This window comes from Condylura cristata, unplaced genomic scaffold, assembly GCF_000260355.1.
Source record: "Condylura cristata isolate star-nosed mole 26May11 unplaced genomic scaffold, ConCri1.0 scaffold00051, whole genome shotgun sequence".
Lineage (NCBI taxonomy): Eukaryota > Metazoa > Chordata > Mammalia > Eulipotyphla > Talpidae > Condylura > Condylura cristata.
In genome coordinates, this window is record NW_004567152.1 from 1,083,418 (window position 1) to 1,100,508 (window position 17,091).

General features: G+C 41.3%; 1 protein-coding gene across 2 annotated transcripts in view; it reads right to left on the reverse strand.

The window, feature by feature from the left end:
• Nucleotides 1–1,931: 1,931 nt before the first annotated feature.
• The window catches only part of LOC101619342 (protein HIRA), an 88,567-nt gene continuing 73,407 nt past the window's right edge, over nt 1,932–17,091 (reverse strand). The window contains exons 21-25 of one of the 2 annotated variants that reach the window (XM_004694963.1): nt 16,918–17,023; nt 14,669–14,791; nt 13,965–14,128; nt 11,891–11,979; nt 1,932–2,811 (exon numbers count right to left, since the gene is read on the reverse strand). In XM_004694963.1, coding sequence (XP_004695020.1) covers nt 2,695–2,811; nt 11,891–11,979; nt 13,965–14,128; nt 14,669–14,791; nt 16,918–17,023 — 599 coding nt within the window. In that variant the 3' untranslated portion in view covers nt 1,932–2,694. The remainder of the gene's footprint in view (nt 2,812–11,890; nt 11,980–13,964; nt 14,129–14,668; nt 14,792–16,917; nt 17,024–17,091) is intronic. The other variant, XM_012734239.1, reaches the window with a different exon arrangement.

Sequence of the window (17,091 nt, forward strand, 5' to 3'; positions counted from 1 at the left end):
AGGCAGGTCCAGGAAGATAAAGGCACCCAATGTTCTACTTGCAAGTAAGATGATCAGACAGGGACAGGGGTTTAAGTGTGGGGCACTGGTGGACTCAGCAGTCCAAACATACATATTAAGGATAGGGGGAAGGGGAAGAGGATAGTGGCTTAGAGCTCATTTGCAAGAGGGCAAGGAATAAAGCAAAGGCATGGAGCAATTATTGTCTGGCTATTAAATTTTTCTTATCCCCTTCTCTTTTCTAGAGAACATCAGTTACTTGTATCTTTGGATATTTGAAATTGTCTCAGTGTTTAATGATACTGTTTTCTTTGGGCTCCCCCCCACCTCCCCGTTTTGGAGTACTTTTATTACCATGGCTTCAAGTTCACTAATCTTTTTTTCTGTAATTTCTCGTCTTCTACAATCCCACCCCATGTATTTTCCATCTGGATGTGTGTTAGTTTTCATCCCTAGAAGTTAAGACTGTGGTTTTCTTGTTATGGTCTTCTATGTTTCCACTTTTTGAATAGAAGGAATAATATTACTGTAATTGTTTTAATGTCTTCTGCTAATTCTTACATCTGTGTAAGTTTTTGGTTTAGATTTGACTCATCAGTCAGACTGATTGTTTTTATCATCTTGGATCACATTCCTGCTTCTTCATACGCCTGGTTAATTTTTGGATGCCAGACTTTACTTTTTTGCTGCAGTGCAAACTCTTTTTCAGTAGTTAAGTTGAGACAACTGTAGGACTCATGTTTCCCATCGCTCAGGAATCTGTCTTCTAATAACCTGTCATTTGTCTTCTGATAACCCATGTCTTGAAACTATCATTCATTTGATGGTCCCTTTGGTTGTTTCAGGTAGGAGAATCAATTTAGTCCCTTACTCTATTTTGACTGGAAGTAGAATAACCCAGCCAGTCTTCCTTTTCTCCCCAAATTATAGCAGTAAAGACACTCAAGATTGTCGTTTCTTTAAGGGAACATTTACTAAGTGCTTTGCTTCCATGATACCAGCTTCCATGATACCAGTTACTCTTTAAAACCTGGCAGGTTTTCTACACTTATCTCCATTTGACAGCTGCAAAAATGATCCCCAGATCATGCTGGTAATGGACCCCAGGCAGTCCAAAGACTGCGTGCAATTCTACTAAGCTCTCAGTGCCAAAGTGGCCATGGAACTCCTTGATCTGAACATATCTGGTCTCTCATTCATTAAATAGCTCACAGTTATAGCCTGGTTTTTGAGGCATCAATGTTCAATGTGCATTACCATTGTCAAACAGCCAGTTACTTGATATTCATGTAAGCTAGGCAGTGAGAGGTCCACTAGGCAGGGAAGCAGGCAGAAGACATGTCAGTGGCTAGTCACCCAGGCCTAATATTTCCAAGTCCAGACCTCTATCCCAGACTCAGGAACACACAAAAGTAACAAGCAGATGAGTTCCAGGATCCAGTAGTCGGGGTATTCAACTTTCACTATGCTTGGAGTTTCTGTGATTCCAGATATCTTATCTCCCTTGTGTTAGCATCTGAATCACTTTCAAAGAAAATCCCAGCTTCTAGAGAAATTTTCAGAAAAACATTTGTACTTAGCTGATTTCCTTCTAAGAAATTAGCAAGTCAGCTGCAAAACCTGGTACCTAGACAATCAGGGACGTGTGCCACAGTGTAGCTGAAATCAAGGATTTTGACGACACCTGGCTTGGGAACTGACACATTACATAAACTGCCTGCTAGTTCGTTTGGCCTGAGGTGTTGTACAACCAGGAAGTGATCCACATGCTAGAAAATGAATTTTTGCAAAGGCAAGGAGGGGTTGGGAAGGGGAGCATTAGCTCTGATATTGTAACATTACCCATTTCAAAAGAGGGATCCATGATAGATTAGGGGGAAAGGGGAGGTGGAAGTTAGAAGGAAAAGGCAGGGAAAGCAAGGATGATTTGATATCCAATGCATGTTCATTTATTTTACACTTATAAAAGAAGTTGCCCACCCCACTGTCCCATCCCCCCCAAAACAGTCTCTTTTTACAAACATTTAAAAATCAAAACCAAATGAAGATAGACAAGTTAATTTCAGTACAATTATTTTGCAATGTAGTTCTCATAATTAGAGTTTAAATTTCCTACAAGTGACCAATGTCCAAGTGACTTATAGGGAAATCCTGATTATTGGCCAAAAGGAAAATTCCATATTACAAGTTAGCAAATTCTAGTACAAAAATAGTCCGTGTGTTGGAATAGCCTTTCCTTTTACATAGGTTTCAAGTCAGTCTACTGACTGCATAATACACTATTGTTTCAGGATTCTCTCTTTCACAAATGGCTCATTCATCATAGCTGAAGCAGCACGGCACCTGCAATGTGGCAGGGACTAGTGTCCACCATGGGACTATGCTGAAGACAGCAGGCCTAAGAGTGACTCACGAACCCAGGGCAGCAGAACAGAGCCCTAGCTTCAGTTCTGCATGGGGGTCCTGGAGAGAGAGAGATGAGTTGAGGGCACAGCTGCTCCTTTCTCAGGGAACAAAAGGCCCAGCACACAGGGGAAGACTGACCAGGGAGCTGGGCCAGCACTGGTGCAGGACAGCCCACCTCCTGCCAGTATCTCCTCTTTCTACGGCAGCCAGAAGAGATGAAATGGCTCTGCGTGTCATCAGCAAAAAGTGTGGCCCTGTCCTTGAGGCAGCTGGAAAAGATGGGGCAGGCTACTTGTCCCTCAGTATGTCAAGCTGTTCCTGACACTCGGTGAAGAGGCGCTGGAAGCGGAGGTTCTGCCCAATGACTGGCAACAGTTCCTTCAGCAGCTCCCTCTTCCGCAGACCCTGTGGGCACAGGAGTGACAGTTGAGAGCCAGTTAGTGAGAAGTCCTAACTGTGGGGAATTTCCTATCCTGGCAGAGAATCTTGTTTGTTTGAGAAGCCTAAATGGATAATCACGATTTCTCTGCATGCCAGGAAGCCCTGGGAGAGCTGAGATTAAATTTCCTACAAGTTACCAATGTCCATGTAACTTATGGGGAAATCCTGATTGTTGGTTAAAAGGAAAACTCCTGGGGCATGGTGTAGCACAGTGGCAGGGTGTAGGGGAGTGACACAGTATGAGGATATGGCAGAGAAAACTGGGGTAGTTTCTGCTTCTCTGTGTCTCTTAAATCTGTTGGTATAGTTAACATTGGCCTTAGACTGCAATAAACTGGTCACTCCAGGGTAAGGTGGAAGTAGGAAATCAGGGTAACTATGTGGATGGTTACCTGCAAGGTCTGGCCCTTCATATGGATACTCTCCAGGGGCTGGAGTTCAAGCTCAGCAATAAGGAAGCGCTTAGGCAATTAACTAGCTTTTGTTTCATTGATGCTCTGTTCTTAACTTTTGCCCATGTCTCCTCTATATCTGGGTGCACGGGCACCACAACCTGCACGGGCGCTTCTGCAATACGCACTGCCAAGTAGGGTCTCCACTGCATAGACGCCTGAAGGGCATAGCAATTGCAAAGGGAAAAAACCATCATCTGTCAATACTGACCATTGGAAAAGAAGGGCCATGGTGTTAAGACAAGCATGGTAACAACACCAGGAATTAAATAAGAGGAGATTTTGAGAATCTCAAAGACAGAAAAAATTTTTAACTTTCTAAAGAACAAGAGCATATCACCTACAAAAGAAAAGACATCAAGATTTACATCATAGTAATACTTTTAATATATTGGGGAAAATTCACCATCTTTTACTTTCTAAATCCAGCCAAAAGGCTATTCATTAAAGAGTGTATAAATGTAAGTATTCTTTGGGTTGCCATAGGAAAAGTCTACCTAGGAAATGTTTTGGGAAGAAATGCTCAAAGAAGAGATAATCCAGCTGATACTAGAAGAAGTATGCAAAGTAATGTGATCGACTACTGCTAAAGGTTTTGCTGTTCTCAAAAAAAAAAAAAAAAAAAAAAACAACCCACAAGGATGCAGAAAATGTAAATGTAATTTGGTGATGAAAAACAACTTGTCAGATTTAATCAACCAAAAGCCAAATCTATGATGCCAGCAAGAAACACATAAACATGGGTACAGAAAGGGTGAAAGTTAAAGATGGAAAAAGATGTATTGTAAATAATTAAAAAAAAAAAACTAGTATTTTATAATTATCAGACAAGTACACTGATATAACATCATTGGGAGTAATACAAAAGAGACAAAAAACATCCTCACAGGGAAATTTTAGTTCAGATTCAATTACTCATGATTCAGAAAGCAAGTAGCTGTAGATTAAAATAATACAAACACATTTTACTAGCAAATATGACCTGATGCATATATGCAGAGCGAGCCACCCAAATCAGAGAACACAATTCCTCTTTCGCAGGGAAGGATGTATGAAAAAGTGATCTAAAAGCCTATCAACAAAATAATAGGTTGCATTGGCATAGGCCAAATCCAGCTTTTAGTCAAACAGTCATGCCAATTTGTTTATGTCATGCTGCCAAGAGCAGCTAACGACCACAAAAATTGTATGGGTTTGCAAAGCCTGAAATGCTTACTCTCTTGTCTCTTACAGAAAATGTTTTTACATTTTACAAAAAAGGATTTTACAGAAAACCCCTGCCACAGATTATATTCTTTCACTAAAATATAACTTAGTAAAAACTCATAGATCAAATTAACTGGTTTTAGTTAGCTAAAATTAAAAACAATTAATACTGCAAAACTACCAGGATACAGCAAAAGTGGAGCTTACATTGGACACTTACTAAAGACATAAAATAATTTTATTGGAGGACTTCCTTGGTGGCCTAGTGGTTAAGTCTCAGTGCTCTCACCCCAATGGCCTGAGTTCAATCACCGGCCAAGAAACTAACCCATACATATAGCACAACAGATCTCTCTGCCTAGCCCACTGCTGCCCTTAGCAGTGCTATTTCAGGAAATCTGCTTGTCTGCCCCTCACTTTGTCTCTGGTCAATCTCCTCACACCCTGCAACTCTGGCCCAGAATCCAATATAAGGTCTAGAGGATGGGGGACAGGAATCACGCAAAATATTGAAAAATAAAATGAAAGATGGTAAGAGTTAAAAATCAATGAAGGTAAAAACACTGAAGAAAAAACTTAAGTCACTTTTTTAAATGTCTAAAGAAATAACTCCAGCAAGATGAATCAAGAAAGGAGAGAGAAGCTCAATGAAAAATAAAGAAGGCATAAAATTATAGCTGTAGAAGATATTAAAAAGTAATGAGTAGTATGAGCAATTTTTTGACAACAAAGAAGGATAGAGAGAATGGACTAATTCCTAGAAAAATAAAATTCATCAAGACTTAAAAAGAAATAGAAAACAGGATTTGTATCTTACCACAATTGGGTATACTGGAATTTTTAATTAATGTCTTAAAAAACTTCCAAGAAACAGTATTTTCCAAAGTTTTAAAAACTCAGGAGAATGAGGAACTACTCAACACAGTCTGTGAAGCAAATATAACTCTGAACCTAAAGCTAGAAAAGCACAGCATGAGAATGGAAGATCTCAGGCTAATTTTACCTGTGAAGTCAGAAATATAAATCTTTTATGAATTACTAGCAATCAATTCTAACAATGAATAAAAAAGATAACTATTATCAAGAAAAGTGAGAGTTAAATATTAGAGGACATTTAAGATATCTGAGTAAATCTAACAAAAGATGTGCATGGTATATGTACTGAAAACTATGAAACATTAAAGACTTTAATAATAATCTGAATGAAGACAATTTTTCCCCCCCTAAAAGTATCTCCAAGCAAATGCCTGACAGGGTTTTTAGTGGAATCTGACCATTCTAAGATGTATATGGAGTAAAAGTAAAAAACACAGACATTCACTATCCTGTCAGATAAGCAGGCTTATTGTGCCAAACTTTGCTAGGAGAGGAGGCAAGACAGACATGGTGGGATCAAGAGGGGATTATTCAACACATTGAATTTGAGAACATATTGGGCTGCCAGAAAGGTCATAATGTATTTTTTGTTTTTAAAGTACAAATGTGTCATGATTTTTCCCACAACCCAATAGTTATCCACATGGAATAGAGTAAAACTGGATCCTTAACCCAAAACATTTCCCCAAAGGGTTCAGAACTTAAATGTTAAAAAGTTATGCTTTTTTAAAAGAAAAATAGTGTAAACATAGCCTGTAGTTTATAGCATACATAAGTAAAAGGTAGGACAATAATACCACAAAAACTAGGAAGGGATATGGAAAACATACCATTAAAAGATACTTAAAGTGGTAGCATATCACTTGAAGGAAGGCTGTCATAAACAAAAACCAAGTGTTCCTTATATACAAGGCCCAAACAAAAAGGATTTGACTAATACACCAACAAAGATAAACTGGAGTAACAAAAAACTAAATTAATTCAAAAGTCAAGATGGTAAATATACAACTAAACATATCAATGATCAATGTCAGTCTAAATTATCCAATGGCCATTAACTATTTGTTGTCTACAGGAAATCCACCTTATATATTATAACATAAATAAGTTAAAAGAAAAAGGCTGAAGGATATCTGGGAGCAAAATGTTGTACTAGCAAGCTCTAGGCCCACATTCCCCAACAGAAACTCAAGTAAATGATATATAGACCAAAGTGTCTACGCAGGAACTCTAGACATCAGTTAAGGAACTGAGTGGACACCTAATCAAGAAAAGACCAAACTCAAAACAATAGATAATTTTCCAACCATGTGCTTGTTTTTGTCCCACTGCCTACTGGTGTAGTGCATTTTCATTATTGAATTTGCTTGCAATTGTCCAGTTTGTTGGACAGCTGCTAAAGGAACTGGGTTGTCTTGCCTAAGTCAGAATGCTAATGGGAACAGTGAAATAGTTTGGTTATCGGATGGAAGTTGCTAAAGGCAGTGCAGGCACTGTGGGGCATGAGAGCTATAGATGAAGCAAGTCTCACCTGGGGTGCATGAGATTATGGGTAAAATATGTCCAAGCTTATGAACAGAAGCAGGACTGAGACTACTAGGTCAAATAAGACATTTAAAAGCAGTTATGTGTATTGAGGAAAATGGAAAAACAAAAAACACACATGCAAAGGACTGGGGAAGATGAATCCTTCAGAAAGATCTGAGAGGATCCTAAGCCTTTATCATGGGCTGATTAGTGAAGCTGGTCTGCAAAGACTAGGAAATGTGATTATTTTTTCAAATGCTCCAATTTCAACAAAAAATCACAGACATAGAATCAAATAGGGAAATATGACTTATTCAAAGGAACAAAAGAAAGCAGAAAAACAGCTTAGAACTTATGTGACAGAGTTTAAAGAAGCCTTTTAAAATATGCCCAAAGATAACACAGACAACTAAATAGAAATGAGGACAGTGATATGTGAAAAAGGAGATATATATATAACACAACCAAGTGGAAAAGTGGTTTGTTGTGTAAAAGTGATCTTCAATAAGATTATATGTAAATTTCTCAGCAGAGACATTAAGGGGCAGAAGGCAAATGAGATGACATATTTTAAAGAAAATGGCAACTAAGGGTACTATATCTGGCAAAACTACATTCTTCAAAAAACAAGGAAGAAAGCAAGATATTCCCTGATCAAAACTGACTGAGTTCATGACCACTAGATGTCTTACAAGAAATGCTAATAAGTTCAAGTTGAAATGGAAGGACACTAGACAATAACATATAAAGTTCTCTAGTAAAGGGAAATACATAGACAAGTATACAAATCCATATTAACCAATTTTGTTTGGTGATACTGCTTTTTTTAATTCATTAATGGGATTTAAATAGCAAAAGCATGGAACTTCTAAATCTGTTAAATGTTACACAATATATAAAACTTTTTGACACTGACAACAAAATGGGGGTGGGTGGAGCTATAAAGGAATATGGTGTTCTGTGTGCAATTAAAATTAAACTATTAGTGGTTTAACATAGATAGTTAACTTTAAACAAGTTTTTGGTAATCGTCAGGATTTTATATATATATATAGAATATATATCTAAAAGTGAGGTAGGAATCAAAATAAAAATATCACTGTACAGTAGCCAAGATATGGAAACAACTTAAGAGCTCATCTACGGATGGATAAATAAGATATAGTTTATACATACAGTGGAATACTAATTAGTGATAAAAAAAAGATGAAATTATGGACTGTGAGGGGATTACATTAAGTGAAATAAGTCAGAATGAATAAAGGCAAATACTGTATGATTTTACATATGCAGAAGACAAAACAAACAAAAACAAAGTCTTAGATCTGACAGCACGGTATTGATTACCAGAGGGGAACGGTGATAGGAATATACAGAATGGGTGAAGGGTAGTAAACTGCATGGACTGAAAAGTAGGCTTTTGATGGTGATTATAATGTTGTATTGTATACACATATATCCAGATAAAAGGTTGCACACCTGAAATTTACACAATGCTATAAACCAGTTATTGCAACAAAACAAATTTAAAAAAAGGACAATAAAGGAATAAATGAGGGATAAAATAAAGAAAAAAACAAAATAGCAACACTAATTCTACTTATCTGTTATTACTTTAAATATAAATGAGTAATTCATATTTGATAAAATATAAAAATATAAACTAAAGAAAAAACAGAATAGCAACATTAATTTTACTTATCAGTAATTATTTTAAATATAAATGAGTTATTTATATCTGATTCCCCAATCAAAAAAAATATATATGTACATAGGATCCAACTACATGCTGCCTACAAGAAGCTTACTTTAGACCTAAGGACACACATAGATTGAAATTGAACACGGTTTTGTATTCTGCAAATCTACCGAATGCCTTTATTCTCCAGATCTTTTGTGAAATCTTTAAGGTTTTCTACATATGAGATGACACTGTCTTCAGTTAAGTTTACTTTTTATTTCCATTGTTTTCTTACTGCTCTGTCTAAGATTTCTAGTATACTTTTTTGGTAAATTATGTGCACAAGAAATGGTACAGGCCAGAGGTGAGGGGAGTGAGAGGACCCACCAGAAACAAAGGGGGGAACAAAATAGAATAAAACTGAAATACACTGCTGAGGGGAGGAGCGGGTGGGACAGGAGAGGTCCACCATGCCATGTGGGTCACATCCCAGCTGAGGAAGGAACTCGTGCTGCATTGGCTGAGGACAGCCTCAAGGTGCTGTGCATCAACCCCTTGGGCCACCAGGGAGAGCCCTAGCACACTCTCTTAAGTAGAAGTGGCAAAGGGTTAGCTTCTTTAGCTTATTCCTGGCCACCTTTGAATTTAGATATAAAAGCCACCTTGTGACCATAAGGGCCAGGAAAATCAGAGAGATACATAAACTGCCACCTAACTCCAAACTCCTTATTTTGGAGAAGAGCTGTTTCAGCTACTATTAAACGGGTTATCATTTATCTGCAGTTGAAAGAATCTGTCATAGACAACAGGGACCACAAGCAGACCAGCTATTTTAAGCTGTTTACAGAAGGTGGAAAGTAGGTAGGGACATACTGACGGGCGACTTGGGAAGGAAGTCACAGGCTTTCCAGGACAAAATCCTAATGAAGTGTACTTCTTAGAGACAAACAGAAAGTGGGGAGAGGAAGATGTGGGGAGAGGTGTGGCTGTTGACCAGTGGTCTATCTGTGACTCCTTTCCTTTGCACCACAATGGCTTTCAGTGCTTACTTTCAGACTGAGACAGAACTACTGTGAAGCTTTAGTTGACACCTCAGGCAAATGCTCCCACCAGAGAGGCATGTGGGTCAGAGTGAAGCCCCACAACTTGGTCAGAGGGAGGGACCAGTTAGATACATGTCTGTTTTCCACTGAAGCAGATCCCCAGCTGCTTGGGAAGCAGCTCTACTCTTGCAAAGCAAACCTGAGTCAGGTAACAGATGAATAGGAGAAAATATTCAAGAACAATGACCATAATAAATGAATCAGAAATGAAAGTGAAACTAGAAATGACAAGTAATTCAGGGAACAAAGGTTAACCTTAAAAAAAAAAATTCTGCTTATTATTGTAGCTTATATTTGTAAATGAAAGCTATCAACTTTTCATTCCAGTAACATACCAGATAATTCAGAACAACCCTTCCTGCTCTGTGCTGGACAAACATAAGCAGACCTAGAGCTGACCTGCTAGTGCCACGTGATCAGGCACTGGTGTAGGGAAGGCAGGATCCAATAGAGGGGCATATCTAGGGAGCATTTACTGATGAAGAGAATAACTGAATTTCGGACAGACTTGAAGACCTAGGAGGAATCAAAGTAGGGGCCTAGCTCCTATGAAAAGTGGGGGTCCCTGGTAAATGATCCTTTCTTTATGTTGGCATCCCATGGGGATGTACCATAGAACAAAGGTGAGCTAGAAGTAAACCAGTTCTTGTACCAGTTTTGTGTTCCCAGGGAACTGACTTTAACCCTATGACTCCATTAGTCAACCAAATTAAGATCTACTGCAACAAAATAAAAATGGAATAGAAAATAAAGAAGTACACACTATACCCTCAGACCCATGTGGGGATTGGCCCTCTAATCTTTCTAATCTCAACTCCTTTCATCCTCCATTGCCACTCTGCTTAGTTATTCCCATTACAATGCAAGTTTCTGACCTCAGGTCTTTGTACTTGCTGTTCTTTCTGCTTGGATATTCTTCCTTCAGGTATCTGTATCCCTCAAATTTCTCATCTCTGCTCTCAATTAGTTAGGCCTTTCCTGTTCACCTTATATAAAATAGCATCATATCTGTAACTCTGTATCCCCCAACCTCTCTTTTTTTGTTCCCATAACCTCCACCCTCACTCACAGATTAGTTTATTATTTATATTTTGCCTGTCTCACAAGAACGTAGCTCCATGAAGGCAGAGCCTCAGTTGTTCTTATTCACTACTGCTTGCCCCATACTTAAGACTAGCCTGGCCGAAGCAGGCACTCTATCAGTATCTGCTCAGTGAGCAAATGAAGTTATGGGGCTAACTTTTGGATCCATCAATTCTCCCATCCCTCACCAATCTGTTCCTTTCCCAAGTCAATCAATACAACAGTATTCACTTACTTAAGCCAAAAAAATCTGGAGGTGACACTATCAATCACTCTTCCCCTCGCCTACATACCCAGCCACACTCCTTCTAAGTCTTGTTGATTCTGCTTCCAACATACACAATGAATCAGTCTCCTTTCAATGTCCATCACACTGATCCATGTTACTTTTATCGACTGCAGGAATGGCTACAAAAAACAAGCCATTTCTGGTTTTCTGTCAGTTTCTATCACCTCTGTACAAATTCCTCACAGACCATTTTGCCTTAGATTTCAGCTCCTTACAAGCCCCCAAGATCCACTTTCTGCTAGTTCTCATGTCACCTCACACAGTCTTCTCTTTTGTCTGCTAAGTTCCAGCCACAATACTCTCAATATACTGAATCCTCTTTGCATTTACCCTGTTCTACCAGGAATCTCTAGGTCTCTGCAGAGTTGGTTTATTCTTATCCTTGGGTTTCATATCCATGTCCTCTTCTAAGGTCTTCCCTGGCCAATCTTTCCAGTAAAAGCAAAGGCTTTTACTTCTTCTAAGCATAATCCTCAGTAAAATGGTCTTGTGGACTCTACTGATTATTTGTTCCCTATCAAACTTTTCTGCCCTCCACAAAAGCAGAGAAGGATTTTTTGCCTTTAGGACTGAATAGCCCACCATCCTTTGCAGGAAGCTTTGGGCAGGCTCCCAAAGATAGAGTGGCTGAGCACTCCCAAGGTCCAATGCTGAGGGACCCCTTCTGCCAGGTGCTAGCATGGAGTGCTAGTATCTTGCTCTTTTACTGATGCTTGGACCCAACTCGAATGGGGAAGAATTTCAAAGTACTTTGGCTTATTTAGAAAGTCTCCATTTTCACTTTTCAAGAGCAAATTCTTGCAGCAAGAATGAAAGAAGCACCTACCACTACCGTTGACTCCCACTGGCTTCCAGTGGAGTAGTGAACCGGACCCAGTAAGTCCTTGCATATTTCTCGGAGTCGGTATTCAAACCCTAATTACAGAAAAAAAAACAAAAAAAACAAAAACAAAACAAAACAGAAATAGGAACACATTACAAAAAGAAATAAAAAATCAAGAATACGCTATTGTGTATATCAAAGCAGAATGAACAAATGCTGGCTTCATTGCTTATATGGGAAAAACTCCTTTTGGGTCTTTTAGTTTGGGGCACTGAGACCCATAATGACAGATTCTCACTTGCCCATCCCTTGAAACATAAACACCTACAGTGCTGAAAACTGAGATGTAGCTAGACCTTGGATAAACTTCCCAAGGTGATGGGAAATGTGCGAAACTGCGAAGAGAGGAGAGCAGACTAGTCAGATTTTAGGATGTTCTGGCAGCTGGTGTGAGAGGAGATTAGCAAGCTTAGGAGGTCAGTACTTAGGAAGCAGGACATAGCAAAGGTCCCAATTAGAATGAGAAGGGAGCGATTAATGGAGGTGGTGAAACAAGTCCATTAATCCAGAGTTATAGGCACAGCCAGATGGAGTGCCAGAAAGACTGAATGTGGAATTTGGGGGTGGCCTATCAGCTGAAACATAAGGAATAGATAAATGACCCAAAGACATGGGTGGAGAATAAGGAGAAAGAAGTTGGAATTCGAGGAATTTTAGAAGTGAATGGGATTTCCCTTTTAAAACTAAGTCTTCCTTTCCTGGTTAAGTAAGCAAAAGATAGAAGAGACAACCTGTGTATGCACAGTGGGACAGATGTGTAGAAGATGGCAGAAAAGAAGAAAGAGGTAGATAGAAGTTATCCCATACACGAGAGCTCCAGCTTTATAAAGGGTGTCAGGGCGTGTCCTTATCAATAACAAGGAATAAGCAAACCAGAAGAGCCAGAAGAGAGAAAACAGGATGCAAGGTCCAGGATGTGACTATAGTATAGGAATGGCAAGTCAGTACTGGATAGTTACATAGACTGGGTGGGAAAAGTGAACATCACATTCATGACTGATGTCCACTGGGAAAAAAAGGGGCTTTATGTTGGTCAGTCATGTTTGTTGTCACCAATGGTATAGACATACATAGCTACAGCAGCAGAAACAACATGGCATGTGAATTCTGGGAGTTACAGTTATAGGGGCTTGACATGTTTTAGTCTTTTCTGTACTTATATTTATTTCTCTAAATCATAATCAAAATGTGGAGGGTGATAGCAAAAGGAAACATGAAGTTCAGGACAGGCTGCTCTGTAATCAGGTCTTGGGATGTGTAGTGACACAAGGAAAATTTGGGGAGGGTCATTTCCTAAGACATAGCCCTAAGGCCAAGCACAGGTGGGAAGAAGGCTGCTAAGGTGCCCCCTCATTTGCCTAGCAGAGGGATGAGAGGTTGCTGGAGGTCACTCCAAAACCAGGACTGTTACTTCTTCTGACAGACCTTGCTTTCTGCTGACCAACAGGGAAGGTAGTGGCTGAAAGGGGATTGGACCACAGATGTTCTCCAAGAGGCCAAGCTTGGAAAACCTGGGCTGAGGGGTCATGGGGAGGTGCTCAACAGGAGGCTGGCCCTTCTTGGACAGGAAGGGCTCAGAAGAGAAAGAGGAATGCAGGCCCACCAGATGCTGCCAGAAGATGCTCTCCCCTGGGGTGACAGGCTTGCTGACCACTAACACTCCAAGGGTGTGATGGAGTCACATACATTCTCTGCCCTCACCCCTCCCTCTGCCAATCCTCCTGGCTGCAGGTCCTACTCCGTTTAGGGCCTCAGTGTTTGAATGAGTAGGATGCCCACTGAACTGCCAAGGTTACAACTCATGCTGGGAGACATGGGGTGAGGACCCATTTCACTGATGGGAGAGCAAGAAGCTAAGGCCCTCAAGAGTGACCGTGGGAGACCAGGAGGAAGGAGAGTATATAAAGAGCCGTGGGCCATAATATCTCAGCCTTGATTTGAGAGATTTGAGTAGGGTCATGTTAGGATGGGGACTGTGTAAAGTCCAGGAGGACCGAGGGGCCACTAGGGAGCTCACCTTCGTTCACTAGGTACCGTGCATAGAGGAGGAGCCAATGGCGGTACTCGTGGCTGGACTGCAGGGTAAGCGCTGCGGCAACCTGATTCTCAAGGTAGGCTAGGGTGGTCTCCTGCTGCACCACATGAGGCACGGAGAAGAGACGGGCCGCCTGCCTTCCTGAACTGCAAAGACCAGTAGAGCACACATGATAAGGCAGTAAGTACCCTGGAGGGAGGCAGGGCAGGGGCTGGAGACAGGTGGCTGCCATTTTATGTCCCAGAGCACCAGTGAGAAGTCAGTGGTATGGTGATAGTGGTGGGGCATTAGAATCCATGTTAGCTCATCCTTCCCCAAATGCTAGGGAGCCACAGCCTCCCTGGATGCTCTAGCTCCCCAGCTATATCTCACCCTGCACCTCTCAGATAGACCCTTGAAGATGAAAGGCTAGTGGCTCATTCCCCCCCACCTAAATAAAATGCTGCTCTACAATGGGTGATCCATGACCCCTAACCCCTTAGAGTGGCATCTGGGCCATGAAGTAACACTGTCTCTAACATTCTGGACCCCCAGGATATTACCTGACATGGGCCCACAAGTCTTGGTAACCCAGCCTGCCTGTGCAGAGAAGCAGCTGGGTACAGGAAACAGATAATCAGAGAGCAAGCCTGGGTGGGAGTGGGCCTGCAAAACCCAGCCACTGTTCCTGAACTCAGGTCACCTACGTGGAGGCGTGGCCCTGGACTATGGCTAAGGGTCCCGAGCACAGCATGGCATCCTGGGTAGGCAGGCTGCTTCTGAAGTCCGCACACTGGGCCAGGGAATCCTGCTTGTCAGAAACCAGGTTCCTAAGGAGGTAAAGACAGGAAAAGAGCTCAGAAAAACTATGAGGTACACCCTAAGAGGTTGGTGATGAGGCCAATGAGAAGCAAGAGCAATCTGATTACTACCAGAACACCAGTGAGGTTGGTGTCTCTGTGTTGTCAGCACTGGGTTCCTTATAGGTAGGTTTCATGATAAGGAAACATCAATGACAGTGAAGTTATTGACAGGGTTCTCCTGTGAACACTGCAGCCTCACAGCCTTCGCTCATGAGGACAGGTCACCTATCTGTGAGGTATGCCCAGGATGTCCATCTGCCCTAGGGGCCACATGGTCTGGTTCCTCAGAAGGTGCCATGGTCCTAGCCTTTCTTTGCTTTTAGAACCAGGCAGGCAGATCTTCACCTTTCCTGAACTACTCCTATCTTAAGTAAACATGTTTCACACGCTCTAAAAAAGCTCAGTGCTTTGCAAATATACTCAAGAAGAGTCATATATACTTCTTAGAAAACTGGCTTATGGCCCTCCCTGCTGGCTCAGTGGGTTAAAACACAACACTGCAAGCTAGCTGCAGCCACTTCAGTGCAAGTGCGATTCCTGGCCCCATGGTGCAGCAGACCTCTTCAGTCTTGCCTGTCCCCGTCAGCAGTGTACTTTGTCAATCTGCCTGTTCTACTCCCCACTCCGTCTCTGATGAGTCCTCTCACTGCTCCTGCACCTCTGGCCTGTACCCCAGTTCTGTATGTATAAAAAAATAAATCTTTAGGCCCTCCCTGGTGGCGCAGCGGGTTAAAGCACAGCACTGAGAATCTGAGGCCGCTTCCGCATGAGTTCGATTCCCGCCTGCCGCCTGCCCCGGAGGAGACCACATGGCGAGCCAGACCTCTCCTGGCCCGCCCGCTGCTTCCCTCAGCAGTGTACTTCGTAGATCTGCCTGTTCTGCTCCCCACTCTGTCTCTGGTGAAGCCTCTCACCGCCCCTGAGCCTCTGGCCTGTACCCCAGTTCTGTATGAATAAATAAATAAATCTTTAAAAAAAAAAATAAATAAATCTTTAAAAATAATAATAAATCTTAAAAAAATAATAATTGGCTTATTTCTGTTATTGCCAGAGACATACATAGCATGCAACATTGGACAATTTGGAGGAGCAGGGAGTTATTTGAGAGATTATCTTGCTTTCTTTAATTTAGGAAAGAGATATCAGTATGAGGATAAACATGAGCCAGGCAACTGTTAACAAGAAAGGTACGTGGGGTATGAAGTATCACATATATAGACAGAAAAAGAATTCTTCATTTTCAGAGTGGCTGGCACACCACTTATATATAACATATGTTTACTTATTAAGAACTTTTACAAATTTGGAATACAAATTTGAAAATAAGCAGAGGAAAGGTACAAACCATTACAAGGAGTAAGTGATGGTGCATCCTGAGCTAATTCAGGATGTTAGTAATAAGTGCTATCTGGGAACCTGCCTGGTGGTGCAAGGGGTCAAGTCTCAGCACTGTGAAGCTACTGGCAGCCACTGCAGCACAAGTTCAATCCCTGACCAGGGAGGTGACCCACACAGTACAGATCTCTCCTGTCTCATCTACTGCTCCCCTCAGCAGTATATCTACCTGTTCTGCTCCCCACTCTGTCTCTGGTGAATCTTCTCATCTCCCCCAACCCCCAGCCTATATCCCAGCTCCTGTATGTATAAACAAATAAATCTTTTTTTTTTTTTTAAAGTGCTATTTGGCTCCTCTTAAACTACAAAAATTGAAAGTGCTGGCAAGGTTACTATGAAGTCAACTTATTATTCCAAAGAAAGTGACCTCAGAAAATGATACAGAAAGAAAGAAGCCCTGAGCATTGGGCTCTGAGGTCAGAGAGCCTGTGGGCTGGCAGCCTGCCACAAGGACAAGGAAGCTTATACTAGTGAGTTTGAGTTTCGTCTCCTTAGACTGGGCTGTTATTATAGCTTCCACGCTAGGGAAAAAGCTTGGCAGCCTTGACCATAAAGATGGAGAGCCTTTGCTGCTCTGCGTTCCAACTGAGGAGTGTTGCATGGTAGTATAGTGGTGATAAGCACAGCTGACTTCAACAACTCAGAAGGACAAGGGGGTTGGGGTAGAATAAGGGAGAGCAAGGTCAGGGCCTGCTTACCATGTAGAAAGTGATGGATTGAAGCAATATGCCTTCCCATCAGACAGGTTCATCACTGGGATTCCATGTTGTGTCAGCAAGATCTGTGATACTGTCATGTCACTTCCTGGGGAGACACCACACACACACACACACACACACACACACACACACACACACACACACACACACACA